This window comes from Oncorhynchus mykiss, chromosome 5 (genome assembly GCF_013265735.2).
Source record: "Oncorhynchus mykiss isolate Arlee chromosome 5, USDA_OmykA_1.1, whole genome shotgun sequence".
Taxonomy (NCBI): Eukaryota; Metazoa; Chordata; class Actinopteri; order Salmoniformes; family Salmonidae; genus Oncorhynchus; species Oncorhynchus mykiss.
The window spans coordinates 2,946,121-2,966,103 of NC_048569.1; the positions used below are offsets into that span (position 1 = coordinate 2,946,121).

General features: G+C 48.5%; 1 protein-coding gene across 1 annotated transcript in view; it reads left to right on the forward strand.

The window, feature by feature from the left end:
- LOC118964552 (ciliary neurotrophic factor receptor subunit alpha-like) overlaps positions 1-19,983 on the forward strand; it is a 361,591-nt gene that overhangs the window by 290,423 nt on the left and 51,185 nt on the right. The window contains exon 4 of the mRNA XM_036976606.1: positions 19,278-19,395. Within this exon, the coding sequence (XP_036832501.1) occupies positions 19,278-19,395 (118 nt within the window). The remainder of the gene's footprint in view (positions 1-19,277; positions 19,396-19,983) is intronic.

Genomic DNA, 19,983 nt, shown 5'->3' on the forward strand with positions numbered 1-19,983 from the left:
GTAGGGTTGGTCCTGTGGGGTTGGTCCTGCGGGGTTGGTCCTGCAGGGTTTGTCCTGTAGGGTTGGTCCTGCAGGGTTGGTCCTGTGGGGTTTTTCCTGTAGTGTTGGTCCTGTAGGGTTGGTCCTGTAGGGTTGGTCCTGCAGGGTTGGTCCTACAGGGTTTGTCATTAGGGTTGGTCCTGTGGGGTTGGTCCAGCGGGGTTGGTCCTGTAGGGTTGGTCCTGCAGGGTTGGTCCTGTAGGGTTGGTCCTGCAGGGTTTGTCGGTAGGGTTGGTCCTGTGGGGTTGGTCCTGCGGGGTTGGTCCTGCGGGGTTGGTTCTGTGGGGTTGGGCCTGTGGGATTGGGCCTGCAGGGTTGGTCCTGTAGGGTTGGGCCTGTGGGGTTGGTCCTGTGGGGTTGGTCCTGTGGGGTTGGTCCTGTAGGGTTGGTCCTGTAGGGTTGGTCCTGTGGGGTTGGGCCTGCAGGGTTGGTCCTGTAGGGTTGGGCCTGTGGGGTTGGTCCTGTGGGGTTGGTCCTTCGGGGTTGGTCCTTCGGGGTTGGTCCTGCAGGGTTTGTCGGTAGGATCGGGCCTGTGAGGTTGGTCCTGCGGGGTTGGTCCTCCGGGGTTGGTCCTGCAGGGTTGGTCCTGCAGGGTTTGTCCTGTAGAGTTGGTCCTGCAGGGTTGGTCCTGTGGGGTTGGTCCTGTAGTGTTGGTCCTGTAGGGTTGGTCCTGTAGGGTTTGTCCTGCAGGGTTGGACCTGCAGGGTTGGTCCTGTAGGGTTGGTCCTGTAGGGTTGGTCCTGTGGGGTTGGGCCTGCAGGGTTGGTCCTGTAGGGTTGGGCCTGTGGGGTTGGTCATGTGGGGTTGGTCCTTCGGGGTTGGTCCTTCGGGGTTGGTCCTGCAGGGTTTGTCGGTAGGGTCGGGCCTGTGGGGTTGGTCCTCTGGGGTTGGTCCTGCAGGGTTGATCGGTAGGGTTGGGCCTGCAGGGTTGGTCGGTAGGGTTGGGCCTGTGGGGTTGGTCCTGTGGGGTTGGTCCTGTGGTGTTGGGCCTGCAGGGTTGGGCCTGTAGGGTTGGTCCTGTAGGGTTGGTCCTGCAGGGATGGACCTGCAGGGTTGGTCCTGTAGGATTGGTCCTGAAGGCTTGGTCCTGTGGGGTTGGGCCTGCAGGGTTGGTCCTGTAGGGTTGGGCCTGTGTGGTTGGGCCTGTGTTGTTGGTCCTGTGGGGTTGGTCCTGTGGCGTTGGGCCTGCAGGGTTGGGCCTGCAGGGTTGGTCCAGTGGGGTTGGTAACAATCATGGTTACATGTACCAATCCTGGTTATAGGTACCAATCCTGGTTATAGGTACCAATCCTGGTTATAGGTACCAATCCTGGTTATAGGTACTAATCCTGGTTATAGGTAGCAATCCTGGTTATAGGTACCAATCCTGGTTATAGGTACTAATCCTGGTTATAGGTACCAATCCTGGTTATAGGTACTAATTCTGGTTATAGGTACTAATCCTGGTTATAGGTACCAATCCTGGTTATAGGTACTAATCCTGGTTATAGGTACCAATCCTGGTTATAGGTACCAATCCTGGTTATAGGTACCAATCCTGGTTATAGGTACCAATCCTGGTTATAGGTACTAATCCTGGTTAAAGGGACCAATCCTGGTTATAGGTACCAATCATGGTTATAGGTACCAATCCTGGTTATAGGTACTAATCCTGGTTATAGGTACCAATCCTGGTTATAGGTACCAATCCTGGTTATAGGTACCAATCCTGGTTATAGGTACTAATCCTGGTTATAGGTACCAATCCTGGTTATAGGTACTAATCCTGGTTATAGGTACCAATCCTGGTTATAGGTACCAATCCTGGTTATAGGTACTAATCCTGGTTATAGGTACCAATCCTGGTTATAGGTACTAATCCTGGTTATAGGTACCAATCCTGGTTATAGGTACCAATCCTGGTTATAGGTACCAATCCTGGTTAAAGGGACCAATCCTTTTTAAAGGGACCAATCCAGATTTACAGTACCAGTACAAGTACTAGTACCAGTACCAGTACCAGTCAAAAGTGTGGAAAATCAAAGGTTTTTCTTTATTTTTAACATTTTCTACATTGTAGAATAATATTGAAGACATCAAAACTATGAAATAAAGCATATGGAATCATGTAGTGACCAAAAAAGTGTTAAACTAATAAAAAAAAAGAGATTCTTCAAAGTAGAAAATCTTTGCCTTGATGACAGCTTTGCACACCTCCCTCCCCTCTGTCTTTATTACTGATGTGATGACATCTCAGAGGGACAGTCCTCCCTCCCTTCTGTCTTTATTTCTGATGTGATGACATCTCAGAGGGACAGTCCTCCCTCCCCTCTGTCTTTATTTCTGATGTGATGACATCTCAGAGAGACAGTCCTCCCTCCCCTCTGTCATTATTACTGATGTGATGACATCTCAGAGGGACAGTCCTCCCTCCCCTCTGTATTTATTACTGATGTGATGACATCTCAGAGAGACAGTCCTCCCTCCCCTCTGTCTTTATTACTGATGTGATGACATCTCAGAGGGACAGTCCTCCCTCCCCTCTGTCATTATTTCTGATGTGATGACATCTCAGAGAGACAGTCAACCCTCCCCTCTGTCATTATTACTGATGTGATGACATCTCAGAGGGACAGTCCTCCCTCCCTTCTGTCTTTATTTCTGATGTGATGACATCTCAGAGAGACAGTCCTCCCTCCCTTCTGTCTTTACTTCTGATGTGATGACATCTCAGAGGGACAGTCCTCCCTCCCCTCTGTCTTTATTACTGATGTGATGACATCTCACAGGGACTTTCCTCCCTGCCTTCTGTATTTTTTACTGGTGTGATGACATCTCAGAGGGACAGTCCTCCCTCCCTCCCCTGTCTTTATTTCTGATGTAATCAAATCAAATATCAAATCAAATTTATTTATATAGCCCTTCGTACATCAGCTGATATCTCAAAGTGCTGTACAGAAACCCAGCCTAAAACCCCAAACAGCAAGCAATGCAGGTGTAGAAGCACGGTGGCTAGGAAAAACTCCCTAGAAAGGCCAAAACCTAGGAAGAAAACTAGAGAGGAACCAGGCTATGTGGGGTGGCCAGTCCTCTTCTGGCTGTGCCGGGTTGAGATTATAACAGAACATGGCCAAGATGTTAAAATGTTCATAAATGACCAGCATGGTCGAATAATAATAAGGCAGAACAGTTGAAACTGGAGCAGCAGCACGGCCAGGTGGACTGGGGACAGCAAGGAGTCATCATGTCAGGTAGTCCTGGGGCATGGTCCTAGGCCTCAGGTCCTCCGAGAGAGAGAAAGAAAGAGAGAAGGAGAGAATTAGAGAACGCACACTTAGATTCACACAGGACACCGAATAGGACAGGAGAAGTACTCCAGATATAACAAACTGACCCCAGCCCCCCGACACATAAACTACTGCAGCATAAATACTGGAGGCTGAGACAGGAGGGGTCAGGAGACACTCATCTCAGAGGGACAGTCCTCCCTCCCTTCTGTCTTTATTACTGATGTGATGACATCTCAGATGGACAGTACTCTCTCCCTTCTGTCTTAATTACTGATGTGATGACATCTCAGAGGGACAGTCCTCCCTCCCTTCTGTTATTATTACTGATGTGATGACATCCACAGGGACAGTCCTCCCTCCCTTCTGTCTTTATTTCGGATGTGATGACATCTCAGAGGGACAGTCCACCCTCCCTTCTGTCTTTATTTCTGATGTGATGACATCTCAGAGAGACAGTCCTACCTCCCTTCTGTTATTATTACTGATGTGATGACATCTCACAGGGACAGTCAACCCTCCCCTCTGTCTTTATTACTGATGTGATGACATCTCAGAGAGACAGTCCTCCCTTCTGTCTTTATTACTGATGTGATGACATCTCAGAGAGACAGTCTTCCCTCCCTCTCTTTATTTCTGATTTGATGACATCTCAGAGGGACAGTCCTCCCTCCCTTCTGTTATTATTACTAATGTGATGACATCTCACAGGGACAGTCCTCCCTCCCTTCTGTCTTTATTACTGATGTGATGACATCTCACAGGGACAGTCCTCCCTCCCTTCTGTTATTATTACTGATTTGATGACATCTCACAGGGACAGTCCTCCCTCCCCTCTGTCTTTATTACTGATGTGATGACATCTCAGAGACAGTCCTCCCTCCCTTCTGTTATTATTACTGATGTGATGACATCTCAGAGAGACAGTCCTCCCTCCCTTCTGTCTTTATTACTGATGTGATGACATCTCAGAGAGACAGTCCTCCCTCCCCTCTGTCTTTATTACTGATGTGATGACATCTCAGAGACAGTCCTCCCTCCCTTCTGTTATTATTACTGATGTGATGACATCTCACAGGGACAGTCCTCCCTCCCTTCTGTCTTTATTACTGATGTGATGACATCTCACAGGAACAGTCCTCCCTCCCCTCTGTCTTTATTACTGATGTGATGACATCTCAGAGGGACAGTCCTCCCTCCCTTCTGTTATTATTTCTGAATTGATGACATCTCACAGGGACAGTCCTCCCTCCCTTCTGTCATTATTACTGATGTGATGACATCTCAGAGAGACAGTCCTCCCTCCCTTCTGTTATTATTACTGATGTGATGACATCAAAGAGGGACAGTCCTCCCTCCCCTCTGTCTTTATTTCTGATGTGATGACAATAGCATGACCTGACAGTCAATAACCTCGATACAATCATTATCAATTCATCCACCTCCTCTCCTCTCCTATGTCTCCATTCTTGTTTCTCCTCCTCCTGCTCTTCCTCTCCTATGTCTCTCTTCCTGTTTCTCCTCCTCCTCCTCTCCTCTCCTATTTCTCTCTTCCTGTTTCTCCTTCTCGTCCTCCTCTTCCTCTCCTATGTCTCTCTTCCTGTTTCTCCTACTCTCCATGTCTCTCTTTCTGTTTCTCCTCCTCATCCTCCTCTTCCTCTCATATGTCTCTCTTCCTGTTTCTCCTCCTCTTCCTCTCCTCTCCTATGTCTCTATTCCTGTTTCTCCTCCTTCTCCTCTTCCTCTCCTGTCTCTCTTCCTGTTTGTCCTCCTCCTCCTCCTCTCCTCTCCTATGTCTCTCTTCCTGTTTCTCCTCCTCCTCTCCTCTCCTATGTCTCTTTTCATGTTTCTCCTCCTCGTCCTCCTCCTCCTCTTCCTCTCCTATGTCTCTCTTCCTGTTTCTCCTCCTCCTCCTCTCCTATGTCTCTTTTCCTGTTTCTCCTCCTCATCCTCCTCCTCCTCCTCCTCTTCCACTCCTATGTCTCTCTTGCTGTTCCTCCTCCTCCTACTCTCCTCTCCTATGTCTCTCTTCCTGTTTCTCTTCCTCCTGCTCTCCTCTCCTGTCTCTCTTCCTGTTTCTCCTCCTCCTCTCCTATGTCTCTTTTCCTGTTTCTTCTCCTCATCCTCCTCCTCCTCCTCCTCCTCTTCCTCTCCTATGTCTCTCTTCCTGTTCCTTCTCCTCCTCCTCTCCTCTCCTATGTCTCTCTTCCTGTTTCTCCTCCTCCTGCTCTCCTCTCCTATGTCTCTTCCTGTTTCTCCTCCTCTTCCTCTCCTCTCCTATGTCTCCCTGTTTCTCCTCCTCCTCTCCCATGTCTCTCTTCCTGTTTCTCCTCCTCATCCTCCTCTTCCTCTCCTATGTCTCTTCCTGTTTCTCCTCCTCTTCCTCTCCTCTCCTATGTCTCTCTTCCTGTTTCTCCTCCTCCTCTCCTCTCCTATGTCTCTTTTCATGTTTCTCCTCCTCGTCCTCCTCCTCCTCTTCCTCTCCTATGTCTCTCTTCCTGTTTTTCCTCCTCCTCCTCTCCTCTCCTATGTCTCTTTTCCTGTTTCTCCTCCTCGTCCTCCTCGTCCTCTTCCTCTCCTATGTCTCTCTTCCTGTTTCTCCTCCTCGTCCTCCTCCTCATCTTCCACTCCTATATCTCTCTTCCTGTTTCTCCTCCTCCTCCTCTACTATGTCTCTCTTCCTCTTTCTCCTCCTCATCCTCCTCCTCCTCTTCCTCTCTCCCCTGTTTCTTCTCCTCTATGCTGTAGGCTGTGACAGCTGTAAGATGTCCCCTCCCAGAGGCAGCGAGGCTTCTGATGTATTGGTCTGTAGTTATATGCTGTGATGGTCTGATGTATTGGTCTGTAGTTATGTGCTGTGACGGTCTGATGTATTGGTCTGTAGTTATGTGCTGATTTGTAGTTATGGGTCTGATGTATTGGTCTGTAGTTATGTGCTGGTCTGTAGTTATGGGTCTGATGTATTGGTCTGTAGTTATGTGCTGTGACGGTCTGATGTATTGGTCTGTAGTTATGTGCTGTGACGGTCTGATGTATTGGTCTGTAGTTATGTGCTGTAATGGTCTGATGTATTGGTCTGTAGTTATGTGCTGTAACGGTCTAATGTATTGGTCTGTAGTTATGTGCTGGTCTGTAGTCATGTGCTGTAATGGTCTGATGTATTGGTCTGTAGTTATGTATTGGTCTGTAGTTATGTGCTGTTCTGTAGTTATGGGTCTGATGTATTGGTCTGTAGTTATGTGCTGTAATGGTCTGATGTATTGGTCTGTAGTTATGTATTGGTCTGTAGTTATGTGCTGTGACGGTCTGATGTATTGGTCTGTAGTTATGTGCTGTGACGGTCTGATGTATTGGTCTGTAGTTATGTGCTGTGATGGTCTGATGTATTGGTCTGTAGTCATGTGCTGGTCTGTAGTCATGTGCTGTAATGGTCTGATGTATTGGTCTGTAGTTATGTGCTGTGATGGTCTGATGTATTGGTCTGTAGTTATGTGCTGTAACGGTCTGATGTATTGGTCTGTAGTTATGTGCTGGTCTGTAGTTATGTGCTGTGACAGTCTGATGTATTGGTCTGTAGTTATGTGCTGTAACGGTCTGATGTATTGGTCTGTAGTTATGTGCTGGTCTGTAGTTATGTGCTGTGACGGTCTGATGTATTGGTCTGTAGAAATGTGCTGATTTGTAGTTATGGGTCTGATGTATTGGTCTGTAGTTATGTGCTGGTCTGTAGTTATGGGTCTGATGTATTGGTCTGTAGTTATGTGCTGTGACGGTCTGATGTATTGGTCTGTAGTTATGTGCTGTGACGGTCTGATGTATTGGTCTGTAGTTATGTGCTGTGATGGTCTGATGTATTGGTCTGTAGTTATGTGCTGGTCTGTAGTTATGTGCTGTGACGGTCTGATGTATTGGTCTGTAGTTATGTGCTGTAATGGTCTGATGTATTGGTCTGTAGTTATGTGCTGTAACGGTCTGATGTATTGGTCTGTAGTTATGTGCTGGTCTGTAGTCATGTGCTGTAATGGTCTGATGTATTGGTCTGTAGTTATGTATTGGTCTGTAGTTATGTGCTGTTCTGTAGTTATGGGTCTGATGTATTGGTCTGTAGTTATGTGCTGTAATGGTCTGATGTATTGGTCTGTAGTTATGTATTGGTCTGTAGTTATGTATTGGTCTGTAGTTATGTAATGGTCTGTAGTTATGGGTATGTAGTTAATGGGTCTCTGGATGCAGTCTGAACGGCTCCGTATTCCCTAACTAGAGCACGACTTTTGACCAGAGCCCTAAAGCAGTTCACTATTTAGTGAATAGGGTGCCATTTGGGATGGGTTGGACGGTGGACATGGAGAGACTGAGCGGTAGTAGTGGTAGATGGGGGTAGTAGTTGTAGTAGTTGTAGCTGGGGGTAGTAGTGGTAGCTGGGGGTAGTAGTGGTAGCTGGGGGTAGTAGTGGTAGATGGGGGTAATCGTGGTAGCTGGGGGTAATCGTGGTAGCTGGGGGTAGTCGTGGTAGCTGGGGATAGTCGTGGTAGCTGGGGGTGGTCGTGGTAGCTGGGTGTAGTCGTGGTAGATAGTTGGTAGGGGACAGTGAAGGGGGTAGTGGTGGGTTGGGGGTAGTGGTAGGGTGGGGAGGAGTGGGGGACCTTCTGTGAAGTCCATTCATGGGCCGCTGAATCAATGGAATTCTTTCATTCTTTCAGCCAGAGACTCAGAGCCATGGTTAGGCTACATTCAGAGAGACAGATAGACACTGAGAGACAAAGATAGACACAGAGAGACAGAGGGACACATAGAGTCAGAAAGAGAGACACAGAGAGAGACACTGAGAGAGACACAGAGCGACAGAGAAACAGAGCCATAGCTAGGCTGCTTTCAGAGAGACAGGGAGACACACAGACACAGACACAGAGACACAGACACAGAGAGAGAGAGACAGACACAGAGACACAGACACAGACACAGAGACACAGACACAGAGACACAGACACAGAGACACAGACACAGAGAGACAGACACAGAGAGACAGAGAGAGAGAGAGAGAGAGACAGAGACAGACAGACACAGAGAGACAGAAAGAGAGAGACAGAGAGAGAGAGACAGAGAGAGAGACACAGACACAGAGACACAGACACAGAGAGACAGACACAGAGAGACAGAGAGAGAGAGAGAGAGAGAGACAGAGAGAGAGAGAGAGAGAGACAGAGAGAGAGACACAGACACAGAGACACAGACACAGAGAGACAGACACAGAGAGACAGAGAGAGAGAGAGAGAGAGACAGAGAGAGAGACACAGACACAGAGACACAGACACAGAGAGACAGACACAGAGAGACAGAGAGAGAGAGAGAGAGAGACAGAGACAGACAGACACAGAGAGACAGAAAGAGAGAGACAGAGAGAGAGAGACAGAGAGAGAGACACAGACACAGAGACACAGACACAGAGAGACAGACACAGAGAGACAGAGAGAGAGAGAGAGAGAGAGACAGAGAGAGAGACACAGACACAGAGACACAGACACAGAGAGACAGACACAGAGAGACAGAGAGAGAGAGAGAGAGAGAGAGAGAGAGAGACAGAGAGAGAGAGAGAGAGAGACAGAGAGAGAGACACAGACACAGAGACACAGACACAGAGAGACAGACACAGAGAGACAGAGAGAGAGAGAGAGAGAGACAGAGAGAGAGACACAGACACAGAGACACAGACACAGAGAGACAGACACAGAGAGACAGAGAGAGAGAGAGAGAGAGAGAGACAGAGACAGAGAGAGAGACACAGACACAGAGACACAGACACAGAGAGACAGACACAGAGAGACAGAGAGAGAGAGAGAGAGAGAGAGACAGAGACAGAGAGAGAGACACAGACACAGAGACACAGACACAGAGAGACAGACACAGAGAGACAGAGAGAGAGAGAGAGAGAGAGAGACAGAGACAGAGAGAGAGACACAGACACAGAGACACAGACACAGAGAGACAGACACAGAGAGACAGAGAGAGAGAGAGAGAGAGAGAGAGAGAGACACAGAGTAACAGACAATACAATACGGTAGTCCAATACAATAGCACAGTACAGTGCAGCAGAACATTAGAATACAGTATAACAATACTGTACAGCAGTACAATACAGTGGTACAGTGCAATACAACACAGTATAACAGTACAATAAAATACAGTAGTACATTACAGTACAGTAGACAGTACAGTACAATAACGTAGTACAATACGGTAGACAGTGCAGTACAACACAGTAGTACAACACCATACAGTAATACAGTACAATGCAATACAGTAGTCCAAGACAATACAATACACTAGAGTAGCACAGTACAACAAAGTATTACAGTACAATACAATACTTTATTAGTATTTATATATATTTTTTTCTTCACTACATTCCTAAAGAAACAAATATACTGTAACGCTGGAAGAGTGATGGGTGTGGAGTCAGGCGCAGAGAGCAGAAGATTCGAGGGGAAAACGCTTTAATGTCCAAAAAACAGGAGCGCGTACAATGGGTGATGCCGAACACAGGCGTAAAACACAACCCAAGTATCACTGGTATAAACCGGACAGCGAAAACCCAACAATCATCAATCACCTCTTACATACACAGCAACAAGCCCGCACAAACACCAGCGGGCTAATCGAACGTAAATAACACCCATCCCAAAACCCCCAACAAGGAACAGGTGAAAACAATTAGACAAAACCAAACGAAAAGGGAAAAAAGGATCGGTGGCAGCTAGTAGACCGGCGACTACGATCGCCGAGCGCCACCCGAACGGGAAGGGGAGCCACCTTCGGTGGCAGCTAGTAGACTGGCGACAACGACCGCCGAGCGCCACCCGAACGGGAAGGGGAGCCACCTTCCGTGATATTCGTGACATATACTTCTTACTCCATACACCCAAAGTATATTTTGAATGTTTAGCAGGACAGGAAAATTGTCAAATGTATATACTTATCAAGAGAACATCCCTGGTCATCCCTACTGTCTCTGATCTGGAGGACTCACTAAACAGAGAACATCCCTGGTCATCCAACACTGCACTGAGGCTAGGTCACCACCGATAAATCCATGACTATCGAAAACTTCAACAAGCATTTCTCAACGGCTGGCTATGCCTTCCTCCTGGCTACTCCAACCTCGGCCAACAGCTCCCCCTCCGCAGCTACTCGCCCAAGCCTCTCCAGGTTCTCCTTTACCCAAAACCAGATAGCAGATGTTCTGAAAGAGCTACAAAACCTGGACCCGTACAAATCAGCTGGGCTTGACAATCGGGACCCTCTATTTCTGAAACTATCCACCGCCATTGTCGCAACCCCTATTACCAGCCTGTTCAACCTCTCTTTCATATCGTCTGAGATCCTCAAGGATTGGAAAGCTGCCGCAGTCATCCCCCTCTTCAAAGGGGGAGACACCCTGGACCCAAACTGTTACAGACCTATATCCATCCTGCCCTGCCTATCTAAGGTCTTCGAAAGCCAAGTCAACAAACAGGTCACTGACCATCTCGAATCCCGTCGAAAATTCTCCGCTGTGCAATCTGGTTTCCGAGCCGGTCACAGGTGCACCTCAGCCACGCTCAAGGTACTAAACGAGATCATAACCGCCATCGATAAAAGACAATACTGTGCAGCCGTCTTCATCGACCTGGCCAAGGCTTTCAACTCTGTCAATCACAATATTCTTATCGGCAGACTCAGTAGCCTCGGTTTTTCTGATGACTGCCTTGCCTGGTTCACCAACTACTTTGCAGACAGTTCAGTGTGTCAAATCGGAGGGCATGCTGTCCGGTCCTCGGCAGTCTCTATGGGGGTGCCACAGGGTTCAATCTCGGGCCGACTCTTTTCTCTGTATATATCAATGACGATGCTCTTGCTGCGGGCGATTCCCTGATCCACCTCTGCGTTCCAGTTCTCTGCTGCCTGTGACTGGAAAGAATTGCAAAAATCGCTGAAGTTGTAGACTTTTATCTCCCTCACCAACTTCAAACATCTGCTATCTGAGCAGCTAACCGATCGCTGCAGCTGTACATAGTCTATTGGTAAATAGCCCACCCAATTTTACCTACCTCATCCCCATACTGTTTATATTTATTTACTTTTCTGCTCTTTTGCACACCAATATCTCTACCTGTACATAACCATCTGATCATTTATCACTCCAGTGTTAATCTGCAAAATTTTAATTATTCGCCTACCTCCTCATGCCTTTTGCACACAATGTATATAGACTCTCTTTTTTTCTACTGTGTTATCGACGTGTTAATTGTTTACTCCATGTGTAACTCTGTTGTTGTCTGTTCACACTGCTATGCTTTATCTTGGCCAGGTCGCAGTTGCAAATGAGAACTTGTTCTCAACTAGCCTACCTGGTTAAATAAAGGTGAAATAAATAAAAAATAAACCCCTACTGGCTCTGATCTGGAGGACTCACTAAACAGAGAACATCCATGGCAATCACTACTGCCTCTGATCTGGAGGACTCACTAAACAGAGAACATCCCTGGTCATCCCTACTTCCTCTGATCTGGAGGACTCACTAAACAGAGAACATCCCTGGTCATCCCTACTGCCTCTGATCTGGAGGACTCACTAAACAGAGAACATCCCTGGTCATCCCTACTGCCTCTGATCTGGAGGACTCACTAAACAGAGAACATCCCTGGTCATCCCTACTGGCTCTGATCTGGTGGACTCACTAAACAGAGAACATCCCTGGTCATCCCTACTGCCTCTGATCTGGAGGACTCACTAAACAGAGAACATCCCTGGTCATCCCTACTGCATCTGATCTGGTGGACTCACTAAACAGAGAACATCCCTGGTCATCCCTACTGGCTCTGATCTGGAGGACTCACTAAACAGAGAACATCCCTGGTCATCCCTACTGCATCTGATCTGGAGGACTCACTAAACAGAGAACATCCCTGGTCATCCCCACTGCATCTGATCTGGAGGACTCACTAAACAGAGAACATCCCTGGTCATCCCTACTGGCTCTGATCTGGAGGACTCACTAAACAGAGAACATCCCTGGTCATCCCTACTGGCTCTGATCTGGAGGACTCACTAAACAGAGAACATCCCTGATTATCCCTACTGGCTCTGATCTGGAGGACTCACTAAACAGAGAACATCCCTGGTCATCCCTACTGCCTCTGATCTGGCGGACTCACTAAACAGAGAACATCCCTGGTCATCCCTACTGGCTCTGATCTGGAGGACTCGCTAAACAAAGAACATCACTGTTCATCCCTACTGGCTCTGATCTGGAGGACTCACTAAACAGAGAACATCCCTGGTCATCCCTACTGGCTCTGATCTGGAGGACTCACTAAACAGAGAACATCCCTGGTCATCCCTACTGCCTCTGATCTGGAGGACTCACTAAACAGTGAACATCCCTGGTCATCCCTACTGGCTCTGATCTGGAGGACTCACTAAACAGAGAACATCCCTGGTCATCCCTACTGGCTCTGATCTGGAGGACTTACTAAACACACATGATTCATTTGTAAATTATGTTTGAGTGTTGGAGTGTTGCCCCTGGTTATCTGTAATGATGTTTGAGTGTTGGAGTGCCCCTGGTTATCTGTAATGATGTCTGAGTGTTGGAGTGTTGCCCCTGGTTATCTGTAATGATGTCTGAGTGTTGGAGTGCCCCTGGTTATCTGTAATGATGTCTGAGTGTTGGAGTGTTCCCCTGGCTATCTATCTGTAATGATATCTGAGTGTTGGAGTGTTCCCCTGGCTATCTGTAATGATGTATGAGTGTTGAAGTGTTTCCCTGGCTATCTGTAATGATGTCTGAGTGTTGGAGTGCCCTTGGCTATCTGTAATGATGCCTGAGTGTTGGAGTGTTCCCCTGGCTATCTGTAATGATGTCTGAGTGTTGGAGTGCCCCTGGCAATCTGTAATGATGTCTGAGTGTTGGAGTGTTGCCCCTGGCTATCTGTAATGATGTCTGAGTGTTGGAGTGTTCCCCTGGCTATCTATCTGTAATGATGTCTGAGTGTTGGATTGTTTCCCTGGCTATCTGTAATGATGTCTGAGTGTTGGAGTGCCCCTGGCTATCTGTAAATATAAATGAAAAACGAGAAAATAGTGCCAAATATAAATAGGGCCTAATTTGCATAATATTAGGACAAATAATGTTCAATACTGTTTTTGTGTGGCTTCTGAAAGTACAGAATAAAGAGGGATTATTATAATATAGCAATTAAACAATATTACAACGGAGTAACATAATAACACTGCTTTAAAAGATCATGTTGCATCGATGACGTCATGACAAGTAGGAATAAATCCTTTAGAAACAGTAACAGAAGTGCTCCACAAGGTGGCAGGGCAGAGATATGATACACAGGCCATGGTCCTGATGAGACCAGGGCAGAGATATGATACACAGGCCATGGTCCTGATGAGACCAGGGCAGAGATATGATACACAGGCCATGGTCCTGATGAGACCAGGGCAGAGATATGATACACAGGCCATGGTCCTGATGAGACCAGGGCAGAGCTATGATACACAGGCCATGGTCCTGATGAGACCAGGGCAGAGCTATGATACACAGGCCATGGTCCTGATGAGACCAGGGCAGAGCTATGATACACAGGCCATGGTCCTGATGAGACCAGGGCAGAGCTATGATACACAGGCCATGGTCCTGATGAGACCAGGGCAGAGCTATGATACACAGGCCATGGTCCTGATGAGACCAGGGCAGAGCTATGATACACAGGCCATGGTCCTGATGAGGACAGGGCAGAGCTATGAAAGGTGTTGGTCACAACGTGAGGCATCCCACAAATCGTTCTTCTAACGAAAACGTCTGTAGCGTCTCAAACAGTTTGACAAACTCTTCCCTCTTGAAAAGGAAGACAAAATAAATGGTCTGTTTTGCTCTTCAACCCAAACAAGTGTCACATGACTCGTCTAAAGGCATCCAGTTGTTTTAAAGTACTTGAATGGACGTATGTGCCTACCCAAAAAGGATTTAAATAAGTGTAAAATAAAATATATATATATATATTTCCTTTTTTTTTACGTCTCCTAGATCTTGTTGCTCAACATTTCCTTTCTCATTGTATTTTTTGCCATTTCTGAATGTTTCCTGGACTATTGCAGTATTTTTATATATATATATTTTTTTATACCTAATTGGCTACTAAAAGTCCATATCAAATCGATAAATGATCTAAAATATGACGATTAGTGATAGTAAAACAATTCCATCCACGTCTGCATTGGCTGAACAGCATTACATTACAATAGGATCAACTAGTCTCACTCTCCTCTCCTCTCCTCTCCTCTCCTCTCCTCTCCTCTCCTCTCCTCTCCTCTCCTCTCCTCTCCTCTCCTCTCCTCTCCTCTCCTCAATCTAATCCATCTCCTCTCCTCTCATCCACCTCCTCTCCCCTCTCTCCTCTCCTTTCATCCCTCTCCTCCCCCTCTCCTCTCATCCTCTCCTCTCATTCCCCTCTCCTCCCCCTCTCCTCTCATCCTCTCCTCTCATTCCCCTCTCCTTCCCTTCTCCTCTCCTCTCATTCCCCTCTCCTCCCCTCCCCTCTCCTCTCCTCCCCTCTCCTCCCTCTCCTCCCCCTGTCCTCTCATCCTCTCCTCTCATTCCCCTCTCCTCCCCCTTTCCTCTCCTCTCCTCTCATCCCTCTCCTCTCTTCCCACTCTCCTCTCATCCTCCTTCTGATTGGGAGGCAGCCTCTGTGAAGTGGACAGTATATAGACATTAGGGTTCGGATTGGGAGGCAGCCTCTGTGAAGTGGACAATATATAGACAGTAGGGTTCGGATTGGGAGGCAGCCTCTGTGAAGTGGACAGTATTTAGACAGTAGGGTTCTGATTGGGAGGCAGCCTCTGTGAAGTGGACAGTATTTAGACAGTAGGGTTCTGATTGGGATCAGAGTAGTATGAAGGGGACTGGGGTCAGAGTAGTATGAAGGGGACTGGGGGTTACAGTAGTATGAAGGGGACTGGGGTCAGAGTAGTATGAAGGGGACTGGGGTCAGAGTAGTATGAAGGGGACTGAGGTCAGAGTAGTATGAAGGGGACTGGGGGTTAAATTAGTATGAAGGGGACTGGGGTCAGAGTAGTATGAAGGGGACTGGTGGTTACAGTAGTATGAAGGGGACTGGGGTCAGAGTAGTATGAAGGGGACTGGTGGTTACAGTAGTATGAAGGGGACTGGGGTCAGAGTAGTATGAAGGGGACTGGGGTCAGAGTAGTATGAAGGGGACTGGTGGTTACAGTAGTATGAAGGGGACTGGGGTCAGAGTGGTATGAAGGGGACTGGGGTCAGAGTAGTATGAAGGGGACTGGGGGTCAGAGTAGTATGAAGGGGACTGGGGTCAGAGTAGTATGAAGGGGACTGGGGGTCAGAGTAGTATGAAGGGGACTGGGGGTCAGAGTAGTATGAAGGGGACTGGGGTCAGAGTAGTATGAAAGGGACTGGGGTCAGAGTCGTATGAAGGGGACTGGGGGTCAGAGTAGTATGAAGGGGACTGGTGGTTACAGTAGTATGAAGGGGACTGGGGTCAGAGTAGTATGAAGGGGACTGGGGTCAGAGTAGTATGAAGGGGACTGGGGTCAGAGTAGTATGAAGGGGACTGGGGTCAGAGTAGTATGAAGGGGACTGGGGTCAGAGTAGTATGAAGGGGACTGGGGTCAGAGTAGTATGAAGGGGACTGGGGTCAGAGTAGTATGAAGGGGACTGGGGGTCAGAGTAGTATGAAGGGGACTGGGACAGAGTAGTATGAAGGGGACTGGGGGTCAGAGTAGTATGAAGGGGACTGGGGTCAGAGTAGTATGAAGGGGACTGGGGGTCAGAGTAGTATGAAGGGGACTGGTGGTTACACTTGTATGAAGGGGACTGGGGTCAGAGTAGTATGAAGGGGACTGGGGGTCAGAGTAGTATGAAGGGGACTGGGGTCAGAGTAGTATGAAGGGGACTGGGGTCAGAGTAGTATGAAGGGGACTGGGGTCAGAGTAGTATGAAGGGGACTGGGGGTCAGAGTAGTATGAAGGGGACTGGTGTCAGAGTAGTATGAAGGGGACTGGGGTCAGAGTAGTAGGAAGGGGACTGGGGGTTACAGTAGTATGAAGGGGACTGGTGTCAGAGTAGTATGAAGGGGACTGGGGGTCAGAGTAGTATGAAGGGGACTGGTGGTTACAGTAGTATGAAGGGGACTGGGGTCAGAGTAGTATGAAGGGGACTGGGGTCAGAGTAGTATGAAGGGGACTGGGGTCAGAGTAGTATGAAGGGGACTGGGGTCAGAGTAGTATGACGGGGACTGGGGTCAGAGTAGTATGAAGGGGACTGGGGTCAGAGTAGTATGAAGGGGACTGGGGGTCAGAGTAGTAAGAAGGGGACTGGGGTCAGAGTAGTAAGAAGGGGACTGGGGTCAGAGTAGTATGAAGGGGACTGGGGTCAGAGTAGTATGAAGGGGACTGGGGTCAGAGTAGTATGAAGGGGACTGGGGTCAGAGTAGTATGAAGGGGACTGGGGTCAGAGTAGTATGAAGGGGACTGGGGTCAGAGTAGTATGAAGGGGACTGGGGGTCAGAGTAGTAAGAAGGGGACTGGGGTCAGAGTAGTAAGAAGGGGACTGGGGTCAGAGTAGTATGAAGGGGACTGGGACAGAGTAGTATGAAGGGGACTGGGGGTCAGAGTAGTATGAAGGGGACTGGGGTCAGAGTAGTATGAAGGGGACTGGGGGTCAGAGTAGTATGAAGGGGACTGGTGGTTACACTTGTATGAAGGGGACTGGGGTCAGAGTAGTATGAAGGGGACTGGGGGTCAGAGTAGTATGAAGGGGACTGGGGTCAGAGTAGTATGAAGGGGACTGGGGTCAGAGTAGTATGAAGGGGACTGGGGTCAGAGTAGTATGAAGGGGACTGGGGGTCAGAGTAGTATGAAGGGGACTGGTGTCAGAGTAGTATGAAGGGGACTGGGGTCAGAGTAGTAGGAAGGGGACTGGGGGTTACAGTAGTATGAAGGGGACTGGTGTCAGAGTAGTATGAAGGGGACTGGGGGTCAGAGTAGTATGAAGGGGACTGGTGGTTACAGTAGTATGAAGGGGACTGGGGTCAGAGTAGTATGAAGGGGACTGGGGTCAGAGTAGTATGAAGGGGACTGGGGTCAGAGTAGTATGAAGGGGACTGGGGTCAGAGTAGTATGACGGGGACTGGGGTCAGAGTAGTATGAAGGGGACTGGGGTCAGAGTAGTATGAAGGGGACTGGGGGTCAGAGTAGTAAGAAGGGGACTGGGGTCAGAGTAGTAAGAAGGGGACTGGGGTCAGAGTAGTATGAAGGGGACTGGGGTCAGAGTAGTATGAAGGGGACTGGGGTCAGAGTAGTATGAAGGGGACTGGGGTCAGAGTAGTATGAAGGGGACTGGGGTCAGAGTAGTATGAAGGGGACTGGGGTCAGAGTAGTATGAAGGGGACTGGGGTCAGAGTAGTATGAAGGGGACTGGGGGTCAGAGTAGTATGAAGGGGACTGGTGTCAGAGTAGTATGAAGGGGACTGGGGTCAGAGTAGTAGGAAGGGGACTGGGGGTTACAGTAGTATGAAGGGGACTGGTGTCAGAGTAGTATGAAGGGGACTGGGGGTCAGAGTAGTATGAAGGGGACTGGTGGTTACAGTAGTATGAAGGGGACTGGGGTCAGAGTAGTATGAAGGGGACTGGGGTCAGAGTAGTATGAAGGGGACTGGGGTCAGAGTAGTATGAAGGGGACTGGGGTCAGAGTAGTATGACGGGGACTGGGGTCAGAGTAGTATGAAGGGGACTGGGGTCAGAGTAGTATGAAGGGGACTGGGGGTCAGAGTAGTAAGAAGGGGACTGGGGTCAGAGTAGTAAGAAGGGGACTGGGGTCAGAGTAGTATGAAGGGGACTGGGGTCAGAGTAGTATGAAGGGGACTGGGGTCAGAGTAGTATGAAGGGGACTGGGGTCAGAGTAGTATGAAGGGGACTGGGGTCAGAGTAGTATGAAGGGGACTGGGGTCAGAGTAGTATGAAGGGGACTGGGGGTCAGAGTAGTAAGAAGGGGACTGGGGTCAGAGTAGTAAGAAGGGGACTGGGGTCAGAGTAGTATGAAGGGGACTGGGGTCAGAGTAGTATGAAGGGGACTGGGGTCAGAGTAGTATGAAGGGGACTGGGGTCAGAGTAGTATGAAGGGGACTGGGGGTCAGAGTAGTATGAAGGGGACTGGGGGTCAGAGTAGTAAGAAGGGGACTGGGGTCAGAGTAGTATGAAGGGGACTGGGGGTCAGAGTAGTATGAAGGGGACTGGGGGTCAGAGTAGTATGAAGGGGACTGGGGGTCAGAGTAGTATGAAGGGGACTGGGGGTCAGAGTAGTAAGAAGGGGACTGGGGTCAGAGTAGTATGAAGGGGACTGGGGGTCAGAGTAGTAAGAAGGGGACTGGGGTCAGAGTAGTATGAAGGGGACTGGGGTCAGAGTAGTAAGAAGGGGACTGGGGGTCAGAGTAGTAAGAAGGGGACTGGGGTCAGAGTAGTAAGAAGGGGACTGGGGTCAGAGTAGTATAAAGGGGACTGGGGGTCAGAGTAGTATGAAGGGGACTGGGGTCAGAGTAGTATGAAGGGGACTGGGGTCAGAGTAGTACGAAGGGGACTGGGGTCAGAGTAGTATGAAGGGGACTGGGGTCAGAGTAGTATGAAGGGGACTGGGGTCAGAGTAGTATGAAGGGGACTGGGGTCAGAGTAGTATGAAGGGGACTGGGGGTTACAGTAGTATGAAGGGGACTGGGGTCAGAGTAGTATGAAGGGGACTGGGGTCAGAGTAGTATGAAGGGGACTGGGGTCAGATCAGTATAAAGGGGACTGGGGTCAGAGTAGTATAAAGGGGACTGGGGTCAGAGTAGTAGGAATAATCCCTTTTCTCTCTGTACGAGATCCTCACCGGTGTTGTGCCTTTTTCTCCAGCCTCACCAAGGGAACCCACGGTGACGTGTCGGTCCAACACCTACCCTAAAGGTTTCTACTGTAGCTGGCACCTACAGCACCCCACCTCCATACCCACAGACTTCGACGTCACCGTCCTGTAAGAATCAAAACCTTGTCTCTGAATATCTGTGTCTCTCCGTCTCTTTGTCTGTCTCTCTCTCTGTGTCTCTCCATCTCTCTGTCTGTCTCTGTGTCTCTCCATCTCTCTGTCTGTCTCTGTGTCTCTCAGTCTCTCTGTCTGTCTCTCTCTCTCTCTGTTTCTCTCCGTCTCTCTGTCTTTCTGTCTGTCTCTATCGCTCTCTGTCTCTCTTTGTCTCTCTCTCAATTCAATTCAATTCAAGGGGCTTTATTGGCATGGGAAACGTGTTAACATTGCCAAAGCAAGTGAGGTAGATAATATACAAAAGTGTAATAAACAATAAGAATTAACAGTAAACATTACACATACAGAAGTTCCAAAACAATAAAGACATTACAAATGTCATGTCATATATGTAGATATATATATATATACAGTGTTGTAACGATGCACAAATGGTTAAGGGTACAAGGGAAAATAAATAAGCATAAATATGGGTTGTATCTACAATGGTGTTTGTTCTTCACTGGTTGTGGCAACAGGTCACAAATCTTGCTGCTGTGATGTCACACTGTGGTATTTCACCCAGTATATATGGGAGTTTAT